At 37.8% G+C, this 23,848-nt stretch overlaps 1 protein-coding gene across 6 annotated transcripts in view; it reads right to left on the minus strand.

Moving 5' to 3' along the window:
* Positions 1 to 23,848, minus strand: part of LOC135195704 (arylsulfatase D-like) — a 134,583-nt gene that overhangs the window by 38,713 nt on the left and 72,022 nt on the right. For all 6 annotated transcript variants that reach the window (XR_010310220.1, XM_064222105.1, XM_064222103.1 and 3 more), the window contains 3 exons: positions 14,662 to 14,894; positions 11,516 to 11,691; positions 3,428 to 3,612 (listed from right to left, as the gene is read on the minus strand). Coding sequence is in view for 5 of the 6 variants with exons in the window: in XM_064222105.1 (XP_064078175.1) it covers positions 3,428 to 3,612; positions 11,516 to 11,691; positions 14,662 to 14,894 (594 nt within the window). In the remaining variant the exon portion in view is untranslated. The remainder of the gene's footprint in view (positions 1 to 3,427; positions 3,613 to 11,515; positions 11,692 to 14,661; positions 14,895 to 23,848) is intronic.

Below are 23,848 nucleotides of genomic sequence, written 5' to 3' on the forward strand. Positions count from 1 at the left end.
CCCCCATCTGGGCTCAACTCTGTAATTACTCCCCTGTGATACTAGTAACATCCCCCTAGTGAATTTAAGCCACGAAATAGTTTTCTTTGTGTAAATTTCTCAGTCATTTCATTTCCCCCATGAGTGGCATTTTTGATTGAAAGAAAGTAGTGAGTAACGTTCACCCTCGTGTGCCCCCCTGCCTTATGCCTATGTCCTCTATTTGCAGACAAACGCTGTGCCTAGCTGTGGTAGAAATTGGAAATCCTTGAAGCTTGCAATCTTGATCCGTTGCGCAAATTTCTAAACGCCGTGACTTAATTGCTCCAGCCATGTGTTTGGGTGGATCGAAAAGCGGTCCCCTCCGCCGGCCCCTTGTGTTCCTGTACCTCTATAAATTCATGTAAATATAGTGCTTTTAAAACTAGAGTCCAGCTTTTATGTAAATTCCCCCCTCCTCAGTAATATCAGCCTTATGCCTGAGTGATTTACTTTTTTTTCTTATTCTGACCCCTCGTTCTCCAGTCAAGGCCAAATTTTTCAGTGTTATTTGCATTTCCTGGGAGTGATCGAGGTGGAAAACAGAATAATATATAAATATATATATATATATATATATATATATATATATAGATATATATATATATAGAGAGAGAGAGAGAGAGAGAGAGAGAGAGAGAGAGAGAGAGAGAGAGAGACTTGCTAAAAGGGGTCAATTCATTCCTGACATTTTGTAATATCTTCTCTACATTTTCGAGGGCTGTACAAAATAGATAAAATAAATTACAATAAAGCTAAGATCATTAACGATTTTTAACTTTGAATTTTTTTATGTTTCTATTTTCTTTTTTACTTATTTTAAAATAATTTTTTTGTCCTGCTTATTTTATGTTTGTGTTTTTTTTGATTTAAGTTTTTTAAGCTGTCGTTTTAGTTATTCCTTTTAATATTGTAAATTTGTAATCATTATGCAACTTTCATTTTTAAATTTCATTCTCAGCTTAGTAACTATGTTATCTATTTTGTACAGATGTCGAAAATGTAACTGAGACATTACGAAACGTCGGGAATAAATTGACTCCTTTTAGCAAGTCTTTATGTCCTCCCCATTGTTCTATATCCGGCTGTGGGAGGCCACCGCTGTTTGGATATATATATATATATATATATATATATATATATGATATATATATATATATATATATATATATATATATATACATATGTGTGTGTTTGTGTGTGTGTGTTCATTTGTAAATATATCTATATATGCTTAAAAATCACAGTACTTGCACATCACTTCATTATAAAAGTGAATACCACTGGGAAATGACAGGAAGAAGATCAGTACTGATCTTCTGACTGTCATTTTCCTGTGGTATCTTATTATTCTCTCAAATCTCATCAGAAACTTTCCATCAGTTATAATATTTCACCATCAATCACAACATAGATGTCAACTCGTATCTCTTCTCTAATTGTTCATGTAAAATATTTCAGTAAAATCAATTTCTTACTCCAGGTATATTTTGGAATCCTGAGCACTTCTTGAGACACTATCTGTTGTATTTGGTACACAGTGAAGAGTTCATCCACATACCTCACCTTTTCCAAAATAACCTTATGGCCAGTTTTCTTTCTTTATATTTCAGTCACCATAAGTTTTGTTTATCTATGTTGATTTTCAGTTCTTTACTCTTCATTCAACTCTTCATCTTTAAAACAGTTTCATCAGCTCTTCCTCGGATTCTGCTGTTAGTATTAGGTCGTTTCCATAAAGAAGCTCCCATTTGTGTCGCTTTACATTTTTCCTTTGTAGTTTCTCACATTACTATGATAACAACAAAGTCCAATCTTGTTGGACACTGACCAGCATTTATGTCATAATCTTCTAGTAAACCTGCCGCTGTCTTCATACTGGGTCTAGTTTTATGGTAGAGTAACATTGCCAGCTAGATAAGTCCTAATGGTTCCCTTTTGTTTCATAATGACCACTCGATTATTCGTCTGTATATACCACAAATAAGTGGTATCATTTTCGCCTGCAGTTGGCATAAAAAGAGTTTTATTGCTGATCTTTTGACATGAAGCCACACAGACAGTATTATCAATTTTGACAGTTTTTGTCAGCTTTTCCTCTAGCGCCTTTACCAGTATCGTCACAGCATGCTCAAGTATTCCTCTGTAATTTCAGCATTGCAGTATACATGGGCTACCTCCTTTCCAGTTCTATACTATATCTGTAAGGCTCCTTTCCTACTGTCCTGGTCTAGGTCTGTCTTTATGTGGTTTTTGTGTATTCTTGTAAGCTCATGGGTAACAAATCTCCAGCTGCTTTTATTACATTTTTGAAGGTAATTCATTCAACCTTTGAAGGTAAGTCATTCATTGTAACTACAGAGAGGGAGAGAATATTCAGCCAGTGGGAAAGTGAAGATGTCTTTGCTGACAGTTACTTTGAAATTGAAGAACAGATGATGTTTTAGGAGACAGATAATTTTCTTGAGAACCTAACCAAGGTGAGGAAGCTGAGAAAGGTCAATGTGAAGATGTAGGAGATGATGTTGAAGACTTGAATAAAACAGTGTGGAATGTATAATATTCTACTCAGGATATGGGAAAGACGAGTCCAAAGACAGTTGAGCGAGAAGAGTATTGGAAGGTTATGACCTAAACCACAAAAGAAAAGTTAAATCGTCACATAATTAGAAAATTGCCGATAAATGAGTAAAATGTGCTTTAACAGTGTCTTAAAATCATGATGTACTCCACATCATTTATCAAATGTGCCAGAAAGGTAAGAAAATCCTTTACTAATTACTATTAGCAATGCTCAAAACTACCAAAACAATAAAAAAACAATGCAACACTAACAAAATACTGGTGGAAGTTTTGCTTAAAATTATATTATCATAGTACAAATAATAAAGCCTTAGTCCACATCTATCCAAGCATTCATTTATCTGTTTCCCCATAGACCAGAAACATTTACAGTGACAATTTTCCTTTTTTGTGTGACTAGATTTAAATCAATTTTATCGTTTAGTCAAATTTGATCAATGGATCCTATTCAAATATTCCCTGAAATAACATTTTGACAATATGCTAAGCTTCATGTAGTATTTAATCAAAGTTTTTTAATTTTTCGAGAAAAAAAATCCCATTATGTTAATTTGGCTATATCTTCAAATGAAATAATCTTGCCAAAATCAGAGTCTTTGAAGCAGAAGACGTAGAAGGGTGTGAAACAAAGGATAATATAGGGGAATAGAATATTAAAAAGATACAGAAAAAAGTAAAATCAAAAGGGTGGAGAATGTTATAAGAAAACAATCTTTGTGAACAATATGATTTTCATAAGTTGGTTAAGTGGAATATTGATTTTTTCCAATTGTATTGGATTTCTAGAAAGAGAATATTATGAACTCAGTGATTTATAAACACTTACTCTCTCAGGCAAGTTAGGAAGGAGGTCGTCTATCTGGGGTAACTCAGCTAGGTCAAGTATGGTCGGCAACATATCCAACAGTGAAGTGGGCTCGTGGATGCTGACAGAAGATGGGATGTGCCCTTTCCATCTGTAAATTCCAGGTACCCTGATGGCACCCTCCGATGCACCTTGACCTTTTCCGCCTGATAAGGAAAGATTTTATAAGGATATGGGTCAAGAACAATGGTAGGACAAAAACCGTCATTAAACTGTTTTTATTGCAAATAACTGTTTTTATTGCAAATATCTTAAATGCACCTACATAGGGGAGATGAAGGAGAGGCGCCCGCCAGGAGAGTTGGTCCACTCTCTCAAACTTTGATTTCTCATTATATTTTGGTAACAGTACTGCCCTCTGTCAACAGCATATAATATTTTTGCCATTCTCGCTCATAAAGTTACCTATCCACAACATGGAACAGTAGAAGATGAGTTTAAAAAAAAAAAAAAAAAAAAAATTGATTTCATTGTCACAGGTATGACCTCTTCTGTTGTATGATACTGCAGTTAGTCTCAAGGCTGTATGTGCAAAATGTAGCCTATAGAAGTCTCTTTTTTCATGGACTTTTTCATATTTGTCATAGCACTGCTTCCTGAGATGTAGACCAAAAATTAAAACAGGTGACTATAGGGAGACTTGAGCCACTGTTACTGAGGATAGTTGAACTCACTTGCTGTTGTACATAGCTATTCCTATTGATCTTTAGCACTTTAAAGAAAACAATGCCACAAGAATACAAACATAAGACAGCAGGAGGAGGGGGAGGGGCTTAAACGCAGATGTTCCTTAAAGGGCAGCAAAGACTTGAAAGTGGCTTTACCATTCAGTCAGCAGCAAAAATATGATCTTTTCTCCCGCAATAGAATGTCAGTTGATCTTGCACAATAAAGACTTAGCAGCCAATTATCAGAGGATATCAAAAGATAAATGCTGCAAGTTAGCAAAAATTATGTCATTCAAAATAACGAAGTTGAATCTGTCAGTCAAAAAATTTAAAATACTGGGCCAAGCATTTTTGTTAAGTTTCAAAAAGCATAACAGTCTTGTTATCAATTTTACAGAGGCAACGTCTTTGGCCAGAGCAACAACATTCAGTCAACAATAGCTACAGCTTACTAATTTTTTACCAGTTTGGCAACCATAAAGAATGGTTACAAGTTGTTGATGAAACTGGTTGAAGCACAGTTCAAAAGTCAAATAGTATTGATGCTGAACATGGAATTAAGCAAGTTGGCTCTGTGTGATATCAGCTGAGGGAGGTGAACTCGTAATCATAGTGAACGCAATAAAGGTAAGCTGGTAAGCTCTACCTGTTATGTTTATTTTCCTGCTAATAAATTATCATGAACTTATCATTACTTTTCTTTCATGGGGCTTCATTTGGGTCTCAAGGAGCTGCAGCCAGATCAGGATGGATGAATGAAGAGTTGTTCATATATTACCTAGATTAACATGACTGTTGCACTCCAAATAAGAAAATAATACTTGTCTGGGATAGTAATGAATCTCATATATCACTACAAAGCCATAAATAAAGCAAAAACAAAAAGTTCTGTTCTTTTGTCAATTCCACTATATATGAGCTATAAGCTTCAGCCCTCAGATAAAGCAGTGTATGGACCATACAAGAAAGATCATGAGCAATTTGATCCTTGCAAACTCTAACGATATATAACCTTCCTGCACTGGAAAATGGGGCTCAAATATCTGCATACATTCCTCGGAATATTATTGGTGGCTTCCAGAGTACAGCTATTTTTCTCTACAATAGTGGTATATTTACAGAATCTGACTAAGATGCAGGACTCACTGATAGGCAACAAGAAGATCTTTCAACGGTTACCACCAAGGGACATAATGCAAATGATAATTATGACGCAGCTTCCATATCAGAATGAGGAGACTTCTGTGCAGCCACTGTACAAGACAGATTCATTAATGGAAATAGGAGTACTCTCAAAAGTCATGCCAGTAAAAAAGAAGCTCCCCTTAGCACTCACCTAAGGTGACTCATCTTCCTTAATTGAAATCACTCCCAACCCTGGTCATTTAGCTGGATATACTGTCTTTCTCTATAGCTAGCCTTACGAAAAGGTGAACTGTCAAATGAAAGGTAGGCATCAACATGATTTTGACAGACACGCCCTTCAGAGATGAAAAAACAGTGGCACTTGCTGCCTAGAAGAACAAAAGGCAAACAAAGTCTGCTGGCCATTACAGTTGGGTCTCGATTAACTGAAGGTGATTTTGTCAGCTTTAAAATCGATGGAAAGCCGAGGAAGTGCCCATTACTTAGTCAAGTTCATGCCTTTCATAGCAATAAATTTGACAGTTTTGTTTCACCAACTGTTGGGTCGGGGAAAATAGCCCTACAGATTTCATTAATTATCTTAAAAATGAAAATAATGAAGCAATGTGGTTACAAGACGATGCCTCAAGGAAATTGCCAACTCCTTCTGTTCTTGGGGCATTTCATCACGCAAAGTTTAACTTCTCTGGTACCCTTAGCCAGGTGGAGCTTCGATAGGCATACTGTAGTATTTATCAGGCCATTTAAAGGTTTAAATTTGGCACTATGCTCAACTCCCTGCTCATACCACTGACTTAAAAATGAAAGAACTTTTGTTTCTATCTTCAAATAGTGCATTGTTTTGTTTGTAAGCTATGCAAATTAGGTCTTCTCATTTATTTCTATATTGTGTTATTATTTTGCATTACATTATTTCCGAAAGCCTAGCTTACACCATGGGCCGTCGAAAAGTGCAGGATTTTTCATTTAATTATTTTCAAACTTTATTCTATTTATATAGGTTACCCCAGGAGATCTCTTAGTGGCGTGTTATGGCTAACATTTTCACAATAAAAGATTTTGGGCATATTTTATTTGTTTTAGCATCAATTTACAGTACAATGCTAAATTTTACTTCAGCCCATGATCAACTATCCTCACTCTGTAGGAGAGTTGAGCAAATTAGAAGCTTTTCATTGACAAAACCGAAAGATGCAGTGGCTTATTTTCCTTGCTACATAACAAGAAGGATGCTTGAACTTAAATTTGCAATAAAAAATCGATATATTAGAGAAAATCTTGGCATATGTTGATCAAGACAGAAAAATTTGTTCGTCTGTCCAGCATCTCATCTATTCTTTATTGTACCCATACTTTTGCAATAACCTTTTTAAGACAAAGAGCTAAGCAGGATTTTTCTCAGGATTAAAACTAGGGGGAAAATTGCAAATCATCATCTCCTTAAACTTTATGTTAATCATTATTTAAACTAATCCATTTCTGAACGTTAACTTGCCACTGTATTTAGTGTTGAATTCTGTATTTCAGTCAAAGAATGACAAAAAAGTGCATGATGAATTATATTTTAAATTGAAATATTTAAAGACTTCATCAAGGAATAAATTTTAGTCCAAAATGCTGCAGTAGATTGCTTTATTATTTATTTTCTATGTCTGATTTCATCGCTATGAGCAAGAAAAATTGATCCCCCTCTATAGGAAATTCTCCTCACAACAATCTTTTGATATATTTTGTGTGCTAGCATATTTCCATGACGAATCTCTTACTGTGGAGTTATTATTACCTGTTGTCCTAAGAAAATTACTGATGTTATTTTTCAATGTGAATGGCCTTCTGTTATGTAACCAATAAACGAGAACTTTCTTTTCTTTGTATCTGTTATTCACGTGAAATCCCGATGTTTGTGAGTTTTCTAGAAATATACAGGTTGTAAAGACGTCTTTCCACAATGTTTTGATTGTCAGCAACGCATCTATTCTCTGGCCTTTCCACCAAAATGATATCATGTATATACGCAGTACATCTGTTCATATTTTTATTTATATGTCTGAAAAGAAACACAAATTGTCAGCCATTATCTGACTCAGCATTCGGACCTCTGTCGACCTGATCCCAGGTTCCACGTTTCTGTCCACACAAGTCATTGTACATCCCACGCTCTGGCAATAAAGCATCAGTACCCAGATAGGCTGCTGACCTAGAAACTCCAGCCTACTGCACGGTGTTTACCACACTGAAGTGGGAAGATGTCCCTCTAGGCCCCTCCAGCTCGATGCTCCTCTGCGATACCAGCACAGGTGGCCCGCGCCCATTGATACCAGCTTCACGAAGGAGACAGGTGTTAGACGTGATACACAGACTGTCTGATGCATCAGGACGAACAACAACGCAGCTGATGACGGAAAATCCATGTGGCACAGGATCAGGAAGGACATACGGGAGTGGGCCAAGTGGTGTGTGGTGTGCCAAGCAAGCAAAATCAGCCAACGCGCAAAATCAGGCGTGGGCCCTTTGTCTCAGTCAGGGGATGCCAGATACCTCCTGACTATCATCGACCGATCCACAAGATAGCCGGAGGTGACTCCAATGACAGAAGCTACTACTAGTGCATGTGCGGAGGCTTTACTCTCAAGTTGGATCAGCTGTTTCAGTGTACTGGACGACATCCTCACAGACCGCAGTTCTGCCTTCCTGTCCAACCTGTGGACCTCCTTGGCTCATCTGATGGGAATGACGCTCCACAGTACAACCGCATATAAGCGCATGGCCAATGGCTTGGTGGAGAGGACCCACCATTCAAAAGGTCGCTCTGATGCGCGTAGTCGCAACTACCCTGAGTCCTGCTAGGTCTATGCACTTCACAGAAAGCAAACAGTGAGGCATCACCTGCAGACAAATTCTACAGTGAGGCATTGGCCGTACCTGGCGAATTCTTCCCCAAGACTGCAGGAAATCGCAGGGAAGCTCATGCCCTACCTGAAAACCTTCCCTGAGAGGACCAAACACTTCAAGCCCAAAGGCTTGGATACCAACAAACATTTCTTCATGGGAAACAATGCCCACTGCCCTGCCTTGACAAGACTGTACTGGGTGCCATACTGTGTCATCAGCCGGACAAACAAAGCCTACCTCGTCATGATACATGGCCACAAAGATTGGATCACGATTGATAGGTTAAAACCCACTTTCCTGATGGACAAAGATGACACCAGGGAAGAAACCAGCAGGTGTCCCAGAGTGCCTCACCTGAAGCCCCCGGAATGCCCAAACATAGCCATGGACGCCCGCAGACAACAGTCGAACCCTCAAGGCGCCACACCAGAAGAGGCATCCTGTCAGTCAAAATGCCAGATGACTCAGCAGTCAATACCACCCCACAACAACTGATCTCAAGGACACAGGGTCGGCTCCTGCCCCCATGAAAACACCATGATTAGAAGAGTTCCTCATTTAACTTAATTGTGTCAGCCATAATCCGACTCAGCATTTGGACCTCTGTCAACCTGATCCCAGGTTCTACGTTTCCATCCACACAAGTCATAGTATACCCTGCGCTCTGGCAATAAAGCATCAGACCCAGATACCTGTCAATCTATGTCCTCACAAGGTCTCTATTGCATGATAAGGTACAGGAACCACATTTATTCGAGAATGGTATCTTACAGTATGTTGTTTGATTTTACTGTGGTACTGATTAAATCATTTCTGTACCAACTAGTAAAGAAGCTAAAAGGGAGAAGTGAAAGAGAGTTCGTTTGTGTTTAGGAAAAAGATACTGACATCTGCATCAGAGAGCTAAGTTATGCCCAATAGTTGTCATTTTGCCATTTCCAGCATTATATTTAAGAATGTTTTGTGAAAAAAGATTGGATCCATTTTTCCCTGACAATCCTTCACAATGTTCAGGATTAGCGAGCCAAAGTAGAAAACAGTCGGCCAAGTTTATGAGCAACAACAGTCCCCGCCCTTCACCCCCTTTTTATTTTGTTTGGGTGGATATGTTAAAGAAAAATCCATGACATCGAACTTAAACTAATGGAACACCCATTTTAGTAAATATGGTCGAAAATTTGATGAGTTATAAATTAACCAATCTAGAGATTTACGGATGATAACGAAGTGACATCGAGGCTTTCAGAGTGGCCTCTGCCTTTTTCTGAATTTATCTCTTCGTATTTTTGCCATCCGAGGCTTTGTGTGGGTAATAGTCAATGAAAGTGTTGCTTAATGGTTCAGAAGTAAGATTCATATGAAATTGTAAGTTCATGAGGCCAATGTTGAGAGATTTCAAGTTTTTTTCTTTCATTCTTTTAAGGTTTTTCTCATTATTTTTTGTGCATTTGGGACCTCATCGTCAATTGTTTGAGATTTGACTTCCTTTGTAAGTTGTCAGTTGGCGCGATTTTGAATAGTTCAGTTTATGTAAAACTCCACCCGGATCTTGCTGGACCTTCGCTTAGATGTTTGTTCACTGCGCCCTTAAGGTCGCTATAATAGTCCAACACCATTTTTGTACAGAACCATCCCAGTCGGAGGGAAAATTTCCAACAGAATGTGTGTTCGTAATTGCGTGTGACAATACAATTTTGGTGACCCAAAATTGTATTGCCACAACACCACCAGTTAATTCATTACACTTAACAAATATGTTGAAATTTCAAAATATTATGCTTTTAATATACTTTTTTATATCGAACTTGAGAGTTTTTCTTTCAATGTGAACATTGTAGGCCAGTTCTGCATTCGCAGTAATTGTATAATTTCTCCTTTCCCAATAAAACCCGAATGCAGAGCGGAAAAAGCAGCTTCTTGGCCCATTTTTTTGAGTCGATCTGTTATCTGGTGTCGTGTTGTGATGTGTTTTGCGCTTTAGAAAGAGCGATTGTCCTTTTTCTCCTAACTTTTTACCTTCGGTGCATTTGAGTCTTTGAATTGTAACCCGGTTTTGAGTAATTCATTTTTATGTTTAATCTTTAGTTATTAAATTAATTTTAAGTTTGAATTCAGCACGTGCATTTCAGTATTCTTCCATTCTATTTCATTTTCCGTGATCCCGTTCATCGAATGTTGAATATGATTTGGTCTGAAAAAGTTTGAATTGTGTTCATATTTTGAAGTTACTCAAGCAACTTACAGAAGCGAGATAACTTATATCGAGTCCCCTAAGGTCTGAAAATCAACCCGTGAGTACTTGTAAGATTTTTAGGAGAGAGAGAGAGAGAGAGAGAGAGAGAGAGAGAGAGAGTGAGAGAGAGAGAAGCACCTCTTGTCGTATCACACAGCAACTTATGATCTGAGTTATTGCCTATAGGCACTGCTCAGTAAGTGGAAGTACTTAATTGTGGTATGTAATATTCATTAATAATAATGATGTGTTACCCTCGTTAAGACTGCATTGAGTCGAGAGATAGCTCCCGCTATTTAGGAACTGCATGGAAGCTTTGTGGCATTGCTGTTACGTAAGGCTTTTAGCGGTTTTTGACCAAGTAACATTAAGCATACAATCACTTTTTCGCCACACCCTGTTCTTTTCTTTTCAACTCTTGAGACGCTCAGTTGGTGATAAAGTAGTACCTACTGGCAATGATTTTTAGACCTAAAACTCAAATTTGCAAGTAGTATTTTTCTAAATACCACTAAGGACAGGTTTGCCTCTACCAAAGTGTACTTTACCTTCTAGGATTTCTCACTTCTTAAAAACAGTTGTTAGAATGAATTTGTTTAGAATCTTCTGGAAAGATACGTTTATGAGAACGGACTCAGGTGATTGTTTTTATGTTGTAGGTTAATGATAATTATTTTCTCTCTTAAACAAAGTGACGATTATCAATGCCATTTCTGCGAGGTGGCAACATGATAAGTAATAAACGTAAAATATTGAAAATTAAAATCATGTAAGAAAATGGCCTTACAGAAATGGAAGGCAACTTGCTTATTTTTATGGACGAGATATTCCTAAAATTCGAATTAAATTAATAGCTATAGAACACTCTTCTTATCAATACCAAAGAGAAAAGTTATAATAATAATAATAATAATAATAATAATAATAATAATAATAATAATAATAATAATAATAATAATAATAATAATAATAATAATGTCCAAATCTTTTTAGCCAAATTCCAAAGGTTATCAACTCTCAAAGCAAGCCTCTGCAGGCTAGATTACCCATATATGAAATAAAGAAGCAAAAAAAGATCTCCAGATATATATTCCATCAATCGTGTACTACCTTTAAATAGACCATTGTGTCCGCCAACACGGTGCCCTTCATTGTCTACACATTCCAAATGGCCTCCGTGATCAGACAAGAAATAAACAATGGTGTTCTCATCGAGGTTGTGCTCTGTAAGGGCAGCCATGATTGCTCCAACACCTGCATCCATTTCTTCCACATTATCTCCATAGCTGAAATAATAAGGAAGGGGATGACTCTTAACTTGTTAACACCAATATGAAAAGTTATCTTCATAATTGCAATAAGTACTGAACATTTATTCTCCGCACTTGAAATAACACGGACAACTTCATACCTACAAAATAGGGAAAACTACCTCAAAACAAACGCGTCTCTGCTTACGAACTTTCAAGTTACGAACTTTAAGAGATAAGAATAACCCTGATCCCTGATCGTAAATCAAAATTGTGTTCGGAGTGCTCTCTTTGCCGCCTGTAAGTTCAAATTTTGTATTGCATGCCTCTACTTAGTTACAATGTTTGCTGCTACCCATGCTGAACAGCAATATACGCAAGTGGTTAGACATGTTCTGATGTATTCGTGTGATTTGATCGTGAAACACTGAGTCCATCCTTTTTCTGTCATGGCTAATGGCAAGCATAAGACCAGTGAAGATAGTGGTAGTGGTAAAATGCAGAAAGCTATCTCAGTGGAACAAAAATGGCAATTATAAAGAAATTAGAAAGTATTGAAAAGATGGAGGTAGTACGCCCACTATTGGATAATCTTCAAGAACAAAGAGCGAATAATGCAACAAGTGCTGTGCCAATGCAGTCAACAATCATAAGAAAAGGAAGGGGGAGGGCCATAGAAGAAATGCAAAAACTTCTGGGCATCTGGACGGAACACCAAAGACAAAGATCTGTACCACTTAGCCTCATAGTGATTCAGGATTTAGCCTTTTTGATGACTTGAAGGCTAAGGCTGGCGAAAGCGTTGCAGACAACACATTTGCTGCAAGTCATGGATGGTTTCATTGCTTCAAAAAAACATGTTAACTTGCATCATGTGTCCATTACTAGTGAGGCAGTGAGCGCCAATAAAGCAGCTGCCAAAAAATTCCCCCAAAACGCTCAAGGAAATATTTGATGAGGAAAGTTATACACTTCAGAAAGTTTTTAATGTTGACAAGACAGGTCTGTTCTGGATATAAGGCAGCGAAGGATAGGCTAACTTTACTGATGGGTGGCAACACATCAGGAGACTTGAAGCTAAAACCACTCTTATTGTATCCTGCTGCAAATCCACGGCGACTCTCTATCCATAATATTGATGTCCAATAAAAAAAGCCTGGGTGATTTTTGCTGTATTTGAAGACTGGTATTTCGGTCACTTTGTTCCCAAAGTCAAGCTGGATAATGGGATCCCTTTCAAGATTCTCTTGTATTCTCATAATGTCCCTGGGCACCAACCACACTTATTTCCATCTAGATGTCAAAATTGTTTTTATTTAACCCCCTAAGACAAATCATTCATTCAGCCGAGAAATATCACCCAGTACGTATAAGCTAGCATTGAAGAAAGTGAATGACCCTGGAAGGATTACAGCATTTATGATTACTTCAAGAATATTAATATTGCATGGCGTGAAGTAAGTGAAATCAGCATGAATGGGACATATGCAAATAGTTTGTGAATAATTTCGAAGGATTTAATCAGCAAGAGGAAACAAAGGAAATCATTAACAGTCTCGTAGACATAAGTGAAAAGCTACAGTTTGACTTAGGAGAAGAGGGCTTTGAAGGGCTGTTTGAGTCTCATTCAGAGGGGTTGACAATTAAGGATTTAATGGAACTGGAAGAAATGCAAAGAACACAAGAGCATGATTAAGGAGAAGAATAACTTCACTTCTTCATTTAAAGAAGTTTTAAACAAAATTGATGACCTAGGGTTTTTCTCTTAAAGAAAAGGCTTTAAATATTTTTTTGAGAATCATTATCCAAAAGTTGAGAGATTCTAAAAAGTAGCAACGAGGCTATGCATTGTTATCATATCATATACAAAGAAAAGAAATGAAAACAATGCAAACTTCCATAGACAATTCTTTAAACCAGTGCCTTCTACCTCAAGGGCCTCCCCACCTCCACCTCCATTGACTGGTTCCTCCCCAAATGAAGAAGAAAGTGATACCAAAGAAATCACTTCAAGCATTTTGGTTTTAATATCATTCATATTAATAAAGTACTCTATGAAATACAGTACTGTATGTGCCGTGTATATTGTTTTAGGGTATAAAAAATGCAGCACTGTACGTATTGACTTTATATACCTATGAATGAATCAAGATAAGAACAGCTGTTTGGAACATAACTAGTTCATAAGTATGGGGCCGTTTAATATAAGGAGGGGAGGGGTACCGCATTGCATATCTCCATAGGACAAATTTATAATCTAAAGATTAATTGCTTTTGGGGAGTAAAAATTTTCCCCCAGTGGAAATTTTGACATCAGTAATCTAAGTATTGGGAATCTGTGTGAACGCAATATAAAAAGTTCTTATAATATGTAATACATAAATGAAATAAGATGGAATGCAACAGATGAAATTAGAAAATGATTTCCATAATACGGGTTAGGAATTCAAGAAATTACTGCTAAAAAACAATGGAATATTAACTCGTGAAATGAGATGGGTTAACGTCACTTACAGTAATGACAGATGTGTAATATCACTCTTCTAAATTGAATACACAAGATAAATTCACAGGTTCATCAGTGTAATAAGTCACACAGTTATCTCAAGAGGTAAGAAAAATTATCTACTGAAAAGAGAATATATTCATTCTGAGAGCTAAATCAGGTAAGGATATTTGTCTGCATTACGAAAGTAAGTACAGAAGTAGTTCTAACAAATCCTGAAAATGTCACAAGAGCTTACTCTAATGCTAAAATTTAAATAGTAAGTAAATACTTACTTACACACCTAAAATTTGTATGAATAACTAATCCTTTACTTGCATTAGATGAAATTATTCTCATTAGCATACATAAATAAAAGTTTTTTTACAATAATTAACCAAGGGAAGAATAGTATTATTAAAATTCCTTTTTAATTAGGGTACTGTACCATTTATGCATTAATCACAGAAATTTTTATATGAAAACATAAAATCAGATAATGAAAGCTATAAAAACCGTACCTCCCGTGTCTACTCTTGCCAGCCATGGATGGATGAGTAAACATAGGCGTGTGAACATGTCCGAACGAGTGGTAGAGGAAGAAGGGACGGTCGCCATGAGCATGATCAGCAATAAACTTCAGTGAAAAACTCACTAGATTTTGCATGAGTCCATCAAGTTGAAGTGGTTGTTCTATTACTTCGTCGTTATACATAAGAATTCCATTCATGAATTGATCCATCCATGGCGATACCTGCAGATTTTATTATCATTATGGATAGTGGCAGTACATAGCCTGAATCTGTGCTATATTCCCTGATTTCGGGTATGCAGGACCTAACCCAGTGTAGGGTATATGTCTAGACTGGCTTGCCTGACAGATCTGATGAAATTGTTTAAATTTTCAACTCCATTTCCATAATGAATGTTCAAAGCAAAGTCTCTTCCTCTGTAATGAAGTCCAATTCTGCTACATCAGTATATGGTACTTAATAGTCAATCATTCTCTTGCTATCATTCTTTTCTTCCCGTACAGGGGACCTTGGTTAATCAGTCAGCTGATCAATCTGTCTCCTACACACACACACACACACACACACACACGCGCGCGCGCACACATAAATGTGCACTCAGTTAGCTACATATCCCAAAAAGAAACAAAAGGAAAGTTAATGTAATAACAGCGTTAGGGAACAAATGACATCGAAATAAATGCATTCACAAGACAAATCCTTGCTCCTTTGGACTGTGCTTTTGAAGTCATTGGAAAGTATAATCATCCTAAATATAAAAAGGAGTCACTGAGTGTCAAAATTTTCCACTGATATGATATGGTGGTATTCTGGAAAATTTGATAAATTACATTTTTAAGGATCATTTTGTGATTCAATGTGTTTACGTTGATACTTTTCGGCTAGAATGTTACAAAAATACTAATTCCATGAAAGTTGCTAGCCTTCTGGCCATTTCCAGGAAATCCCTATGAGCAAACACTCCATATTTATAATTAATAAAGCTAAAGAACGTCATGAGAAGATCTATCAGATTTTGTAACTACAAATCTTTGGCAGCCTTAAGATTATGCATTTTTGACTTCCAGGAGATCCATAGAGCCCAGTGAAGGTTAAATGGCTATCATTAAAAACTTCAACTAAAGTGATTTTGATGATTTATTCATTTGGCAACCCTGGATTATATTTACAAGTTTAAAGAACAAAGATACATATAGATACTATATTTAAATGTAGCATTATTACTATGATAGCAAATTTAAAAAGTAATTTGCATTTTTCTAAACATACAAACCTGAAGCTCTTTACATAGGATTTAGTTTTTATTACGAGCAAACAACCATTTAAAATTACTTAAAAGGTAGTTAACTTTCGACAGGTATGATAAAGCCTACCCCACCTGTCAGTCTGCACTCCACTTAGCATTCCAGTACAGGTGTCAAATGAGAGGGGAGGCTGAGGTGGGCCATTCACGTAAAGAAGTTCAGTTTTGTATGTTCAGAAAAATACAAATTACTTTTAAAATTTTATATTTATTCCTTCACAAATACAAACCTTTGTTTTTCACATAGGAGAATTTCTCCCATTTGGTGGGAAGAAATCTGGGTATTCTCTGAACCTACTGGTATGTTCACCCAACCTGGGAATATCATCTTCTTGGGCCGACCAACACTAGCAAATGAAGGGTGACCCAGCACCTCTAATCTGCTGCACATAAGGGATGATGCAACTGCTGGATTTCTGGGCTATTAAGCAATGAGTTGTAAGGCAAATACTTAATCAGGCTCTAAGAACCTTAAAGTAACATGTTGGAGACAATAAAGCAGTCAAATATAAAACCAGTGGGTTTGTTTTACTGTCTATCTCACCCCTCTTGTCAAGAGGGAAGGGGACCTTGCATTCATTCATGACAGCAAGAACCAAAAGGACTGGAACTCATTCATATAGTTTACCTGCAATTCACATCTGTCCAGCACTCAAACAACTCTCTCTCTCTCTCTCTCTTGCTGACCAAATACCTCAGAAAAGGTGCTATCTGTCCCAAAAGGTGAGCTGGGTTAGCTACACAACTTGTTAAGCAGCCATCAAAGAAACCATGGGGAACATGTCCTGCATGGGCAATGTCCTGCAGGTAAAGGGAAGTGATGAACCGATAAATTCTTAAAGAATGCCAGTGATGGGGCAATGACCCTGACCTCATGAACTCTCTCCCAGATTGCATACTCTCCCACCTCGTTGGACAGTCATATGCTTGCTTGATTGTTCACAGGGCCAGAAAGAGTGTTCTGGAACACCTCTTTCTTGGCCTTGCCATTACTAACGAAGAGGAATCAACACTTAGTCCTAAGATGCTGAATTCTATTTAGTTAGTACTTCAACACGCTAATGGTGCACAGCAATATCTCATCCAGATCACTACCAGCAAAGTCCTCTAGAGAGTGGTTTGAAAAGGACTCGAACCTGATGTCAGGAACTAACGCGTTCTGAGTCTTTGTTACAAAATCCAGAATAATTTCAAGCAAAATAGATCCCAATCCCCTTGAGTAATTAACACATAGGAGAGGTCATAAAACTCACCTAACCTCTTCACCAATGCCTGGGGTAACAAAAACAGTCTTTTGAGTAAGATCCTTGTATGACAATTGTAATAAGCGCTCATACAGGCAACAAATCAAACTCCTATGGATGAAAGTCCCATCCCACCAATGGGGCCTGATTTCCCTAGAAGGACAAGACTGTTCAAAACTTCACACAGGCATGGAGATCTCCCACAAGAAGAGATCTCCATTTAGTCTTTAGACTTGACCAAAGGCAGATCTATAACCCTTTATGGCTAAGAGAAAGAGGAGCTTAACACAACAAAGGTAAACAAGAAAGTCCATTACCTGCTGAAGAGTTGTTTTGACTTGAGTGATATTCCATTTATGACATCAGCCACAGATGTCAGCCATAGATATCCAGACATCTCCTTCACAGTCCAGTAAGAAAAGTCTTACTTGGAGGAGATGCTGAACATTCTCCAGATATGTAGTGCTAATGGGTTGTTTCTGACAAGGCAGGAGCTTACACACCACCTCCCTATATTTGCTGATGTGAAAGTCCAAAGGAAACACTCACTGCTGCTGTGTCCATCAGTGTAAATTCTGAGGCACTCTCAAGACTAGAATGAAGATGATAGGGAACATAAATGAGAGGCAGCCATATTAAATCAAAACTCTGTTTATTTTTCTCATTAAGATCATGGATACAAAATGCAGTTGGAAAATATGTACTTCTTTGCTTATACATTACATACACTTTATAATGGCATAAACAAGTAAAGAAATGTATTTCAATCTCTTTTCTTAAAGGTTTATAACTCAAATACAGAAAGATAAATATTAATAATATATAATATGTAAACAAAATATGTATAAGAGAAAATTAATGCATAATTAGTAGGGGGTAAATAAACAAACTAAAGAAAGAGTCAAACACTGCACTTACATTCTAACAGTCAGCATGCCGAGGTACTTTACCCCTGCTTGGGAGTGAGATCCAACAAAAGTCCTGAAGACAGTCCCTATCCTGTAATAACTGCTGCAATGAGCTTGCCAGGACTAGCCAGTTGATGAACTACCTAAAAAGATCTATCATGTGCAAATGGGCCCAAGCTGACACAAGTGTGTACACTCTTCTGAATACTTGGGGGTAGGGGGAGGCAGTCAAAGGTCTAAATAAAGCGCCTTTATTGGATAGACCTCCCCTCTGAGGGTAAAGTGAAGGTATCTCCAAGAGGACTGATGGATGGGTATTTGAAAATACTCATCTTTGCATGAAGTCACTTTCTCTGATGGAGCGATCACCACCCTGCCATGTTGCCAGTGGTTCAACAGCACCCTTCCTCCCACTATCAGCAGTTGGTAAGGAGGGAGGCTGCCCTTAGCATCCTCCTTCCTTCTGCTTCCCTTCCTAGAGCAGACAGGAGGCTGAAAAAAAGAAACCAGTTGCCTTTTCACACAGGGGCAGAAGAAGCCTGGGGATCTCCATAGGAAACAAACAAAGCCTGGGACTTCCTCTGCTCTGAAGAGAAGGGGCCAGATGGCTCTGAAGATTTGACCTCTCAAAGGCTGGGGGTCACTCAGGACATTGCTGGACTATGGAGGATGTAGTTATTATCCCCTTGCACCCTCCCCACTAATGAATCTACCTTGTTCCAAGGGAAGAGAGAAGTAGACCCCAGAACCAGTAAACTTATGAATGCCAATACAGACACTACCAATGTACCTTGAGGGCTGTGATAACACTTCATCCTGCTTCTTCATGACTAAACTAGTACACATGATGCTCTCTGGAGAGCTAGGTGGGTAATTGCCCTACTGAAAGAAGTATCTTTCTCAGGGCTATGATACCCCAAAGAGGATGCAATTTGGAGCATTGACATAGCAGTCGATTCCAAAGCTGCCACCTCCCTTGTGAGAGTGAGACTCACTCTGCATAGAGATGGTCCAGCCAGGAGAAAAATAAGTCAGAGCTGGATGTATCTGCAGTGTCAGTATGACACTGTAGGTATACAGTATTTCCTCTGATGAGCCAGGGAATGAGGAAGTAGCTTACTAGATAAGCAAATTTTCTAGCCCAGAAATCAGAAAAATAACCTGATACAAGACCCTGTTAGTAAGTTGGGGACAAGGCAAGCCAATTGAGGGCCTGGCACTCTCTGAGAACTCAAATCCTTCTTGATGGCTAAAAGGTCATTTTCCTCACAGATGAGCCTAATGACCTCCTGGGGTTACCTCTGCAACGCAAGGGTGTCTGGGTCCTGGAGAAAAGGACACCCATGTCTCTCAAGTTCCTGGGCCTCCCAAGACACTTCCTCTGCAGGTGAGAGAAGCTTGTCAGAACCCCCATGGGACCACTCCACCACTTAGGCATATGACCTGTCCAGTCCTATGATTGACCCAGGAACATATGAGTGTAAATGCTCCCAGTTCTTGTGCCCATATCTGTCAGACCCCACATCTCAGGAACACCCAAAGAAGACAAAGCAATAGTTGAGTAGTCCTGGGTACCCTTGTCCAGCTTTATAAAGATGGGCCCCTTACCAGGTGAGCAAAGCTGAGGGCAGTCATCAACTTTCTATCACAACAGCCACACCCAAACATGAATGAGAGCTGTCTTGTGAATATGCCACAGCCTTCCAAGAAGCCATAGCTTCTGCAGGTGAGGAAAGCAATGGGGGACCTCATCTTGCTAAGTCTTGGCGATGGGGTTGCTTGGCACATGTCACTATCCTGGGACCCCTTGAGCTGTTCTCATGGAAGAGCATGAGGTGAGGGGTGGAAGAATGAGCATGTGCATGCTCAATGTCACATATTCTTGCTGGACCTTGTTGATAGGGTGCAAAGTACTGGAGGCGTGCGTACCCTGCCTGGCTAGCCAGCCTGGACAGTACCAATATGCCTGGGTTATAGGCAGTTCCTTGTCAGTCTTCTCCACAGAAAAAGGTTGACTTCTGGAAGCCTTATGAGACTTCCTGTAGGGAGAGCCAAATGTGACAGAAAACGACAACAACTTCCTCCCATGCTTCTTCGATTACTTCCAGCCCAATCCAAGGGCAACTGCAATCTTGGAGGAGGAAGACATCTATTCTAGGAACATTATATTGGGTGTATGCAGGGTTACAGTATCTTTGGGGGCAGTAAGAGAACCAGTAAAAACTGTGGCTATCAAAGTCGTAACAGTTACTGCAGTAGTAGTCACTGTTATCACCCTCCCAGAGGAGAGATGGCCAAGCAAGGCTGAGATAGTTGGCAACACCATGAGGCCCAAGGAAGGCCAAAACTCCCTGAGTCTCTCACCCTCTGACGCATCAGCAAAAGAAGTCAGGTTAGTTGGAACCCCTTCCTTCCTGAGAGAGAATGCTCACCAGAAAACTCCATCAGAGTGGAAAGGAGTCTCAAGAGAGATGCCAAAGTGGTTCCCCCATAGTGGCTCTCCACTGAACAATCAGTGGGAGTCAGTGAAGGGGAAGTAACCTATTAAGGGCTAGCAATAAAGGGTGGAATCTTGAAAGGAGGAAGAAAGGTATCAAAAACATGCTTTGGTGTCTCCTGCAGTGTTACCATCCAATGACACAAGGGAGACGTCTCTCTCTTCTTCCTCAGTACAAACTTCACTCATTGTTTGGATGGTCACTCATGACAATCTGTGCAAAAGGCTATTTCTGTTGCATGTGTTTCTTGTAGGAACCTGATATATGGGTTGCACTTACCAGGACAATGTCGCATAACCACAGGCTTCCTAGAGTTATAGGAAGAAGGCTTACATGAATCATAGGTCTGGTTCATTTTCAACAATACAGACAAACCAAGGAAAGAAAAAAGCAAGGAATACTAGGAAATTTATTGTAACCAAAATCTGCTAAGAGTAGAGTCAGAGTGTCAGGAATGACATTTTCACATGAGTGCAGCCAGAGCAAAGTGGGATGCAGACCGCCAGTGCTGCCATCGAAAATTTTCTGTTCCCGCTAGACTAAGCCGCCCAAAAAGCTAGATTTGGAATTCAAACTGCTATATTTACTGTATATATATATATATATATATATATATATATATATATATATATATATATACACACACACACACACACACATATATATATATATATATATATATATATGTATATTATATATATAATATAAATATATATATATATATATAGATATATATATATATATATATATATATATATATTATATATATATCTATAGTCTATATATATATATATATATATATATATATATATATATATATATATGTATGTAATATATAATATATAATATAATATATATATCATAAAATTTAGCAGTTTTAATTCCAATTTTACCTTATATGATATATATATATAATATATATAATACATTAAGATATATAAATTTAATTTTTATTAATTTAACATAAGAATCTGGCGGTTTGAATTCCAAATCTAGCTTTTTTGGGCGCTCAGTTTAGCGGGAACAGAGAGAGACAGAGAGAGAGATTTTCTCTCGCTTGCTCTCTTTCGATGTATTGTGTATTTGGCATCTGTTAATATATCTAGAAATATATCTACTTATATAATACAATGCTAGAGAATGTGAATATACTTTGGTTGGTTTTACTGACCCGTCTCAAAATACATTAGAATAATCCATTGCTTTCCTTTAACAGAGTATCAAAATAACAAAAAAATTTGTGGTCTTCGTCCTCCAGCAGCTTGCTGTGGCACCGGAAGTGCCTTATGCACTTAACATTTTCCCTGGCATCCTGTTTCTCATCTTAGTTTTAACAACGATACTCATCTGACTGAAGGTTCTTTCTACCTTCCAATTTGAATGCGATAGCTCCAAAACAGATGAAGCAAATTTCGCTTACTACTTGAATGAGTTACAACTAGAAGACTCTTCATATTTAAAAACCTCACTCCAAAATTTGATAGTTTGACTGGTCTCCTTTCATCTAAATAAAGTTAAGTCCCTCCACTGGTTATCAATGACAGTAATTTCATACGGGGGAATTTCCAAAAGCACTTAGTGGAATAAGAGATTGGTTAACCACACTCAATACTTTTTCAGCCAATAGCAATGCCATTGTTGTATAATGTTGCTCTGATATTTCAATTTCTTTCTCAAACTAATAAGCAAGGGAAGGTTTCGGGTCGAGAAACTCACTAATACCTCCGAACGGGTCAATATCTGCAGTGCCAACACTACTTTGACTGACAGGTGGGCAGTTAACTACCTTGCCAAGGGGTTTAAACGGCCGTTTCCAGCTCATGCTCAAAGTTATATCTTATATAGAGAACAAAGGTTTGTGTTTGTTTAGAAAACAAAGGATCATTTAAGGAAACCTTCTCAGAGAAAAAATCTATCTCTGCAAAGGAAGGAAACGAAGATATAAAACTACGAAATATTCTCGGATCTATAAATTCAAATAAAACATATCTTGTGACCTTGAATTCCTTGATTTATTTATTGACAGAATCAGTGGCGTAGCAAGTGGGATGGCCATTCGCCTCCACCCACCCCATCCCCCACGAATACAAGCGACTTTTGACAAAGACATTGGTCATGCAGTATCCCGATTCCAAGATCTCACACCGGAAAATATGGCTCTTTTTTTCCTTGGGTACCAGAACGACAAGAAGACTTTCCATGTTCCACCCATATAAAATCTGGAGATTCCCATTAACGTCGTTTACTTCCTCATCACCTACAGGACTTCCCTTGGCTAGCAGTCAGTCAAGTTGATGGTAAAGAACGTGCATACTAAGTTCCTTGTGTGTTTCTCTCATCAGGAGCTAGAGGACGCTATGGGGGACAAGGTCAATGAGCTCGTTCATTTGTGTCTTAACCAGTAACAAGGTTTGTTGATTTGAATGAAAAAAATGGCGTCATACCTGATCATGATAAAAGTGACTTTCATAAAAGTTGTGTATTATGCATGGAAGATTTTTGTGAAGACTACAAAAAGGAAAAGGTACTCAAGGCATGAGGTCACAGTTAGACGTAAGTCACAAAAGATATAATACAAAGAAATAGGGAAATTCTCTTGCCCATCTTTAACACAATATTACCCTGCACTAGGCAGAATATATCTTTTCGAGGCCATTGTGGAGAGAGTGAATGCGTATCTATAGATGGTGAAGAACCTACTGGAAGTGACGGAAACTTTAGAGCCCTTCTGAGGTATAGGCTTAGAGGAGGTAATTCACTGCCTAAACAACATTGTGCAACTGCAAAATGAGCTAGTTTCTGCAGCTGGTTTATTAGTACAAGATAAGGTAATCAAACGGATGCAAAATATTGGTCAATCATTGCAGATGAAACTACTGACAGACATAAACGAGAACAGATGTTATAGCCTAAGGGCTGAAATGTTTTTCCAGCCTCTTTAGGCAAGTGGAATTGCCATGAAGATTCAATTTCCATAAAAGATGCTCATATAATATATACTAATATTATATATTATATAATAATATATAATATATATATATTATTAAGTTATATATACATAACATATATATAGAATTTTATATTATATATAATATATATATATTATATTATATATATAATATATATATATTAATATAATATATATATAAAGATTAAATATATACCATATATAATAATATAATAATATAATATATTACAATTTATATGATATATATATATTTA

Source organism: Macrobrachium nipponense, chromosome 16 (genome assembly GCF_015104395.2).
Source record: "Macrobrachium nipponense isolate FS-2020 chromosome 16, ASM1510439v2, whole genome shotgun sequence".
In the NCBI taxonomy this organism is placed as follows: Eukaryota; Metazoa; Arthropoda; class Malacostraca; order Decapoda; family Palaemonidae; genus Macrobrachium; species Macrobrachium nipponense.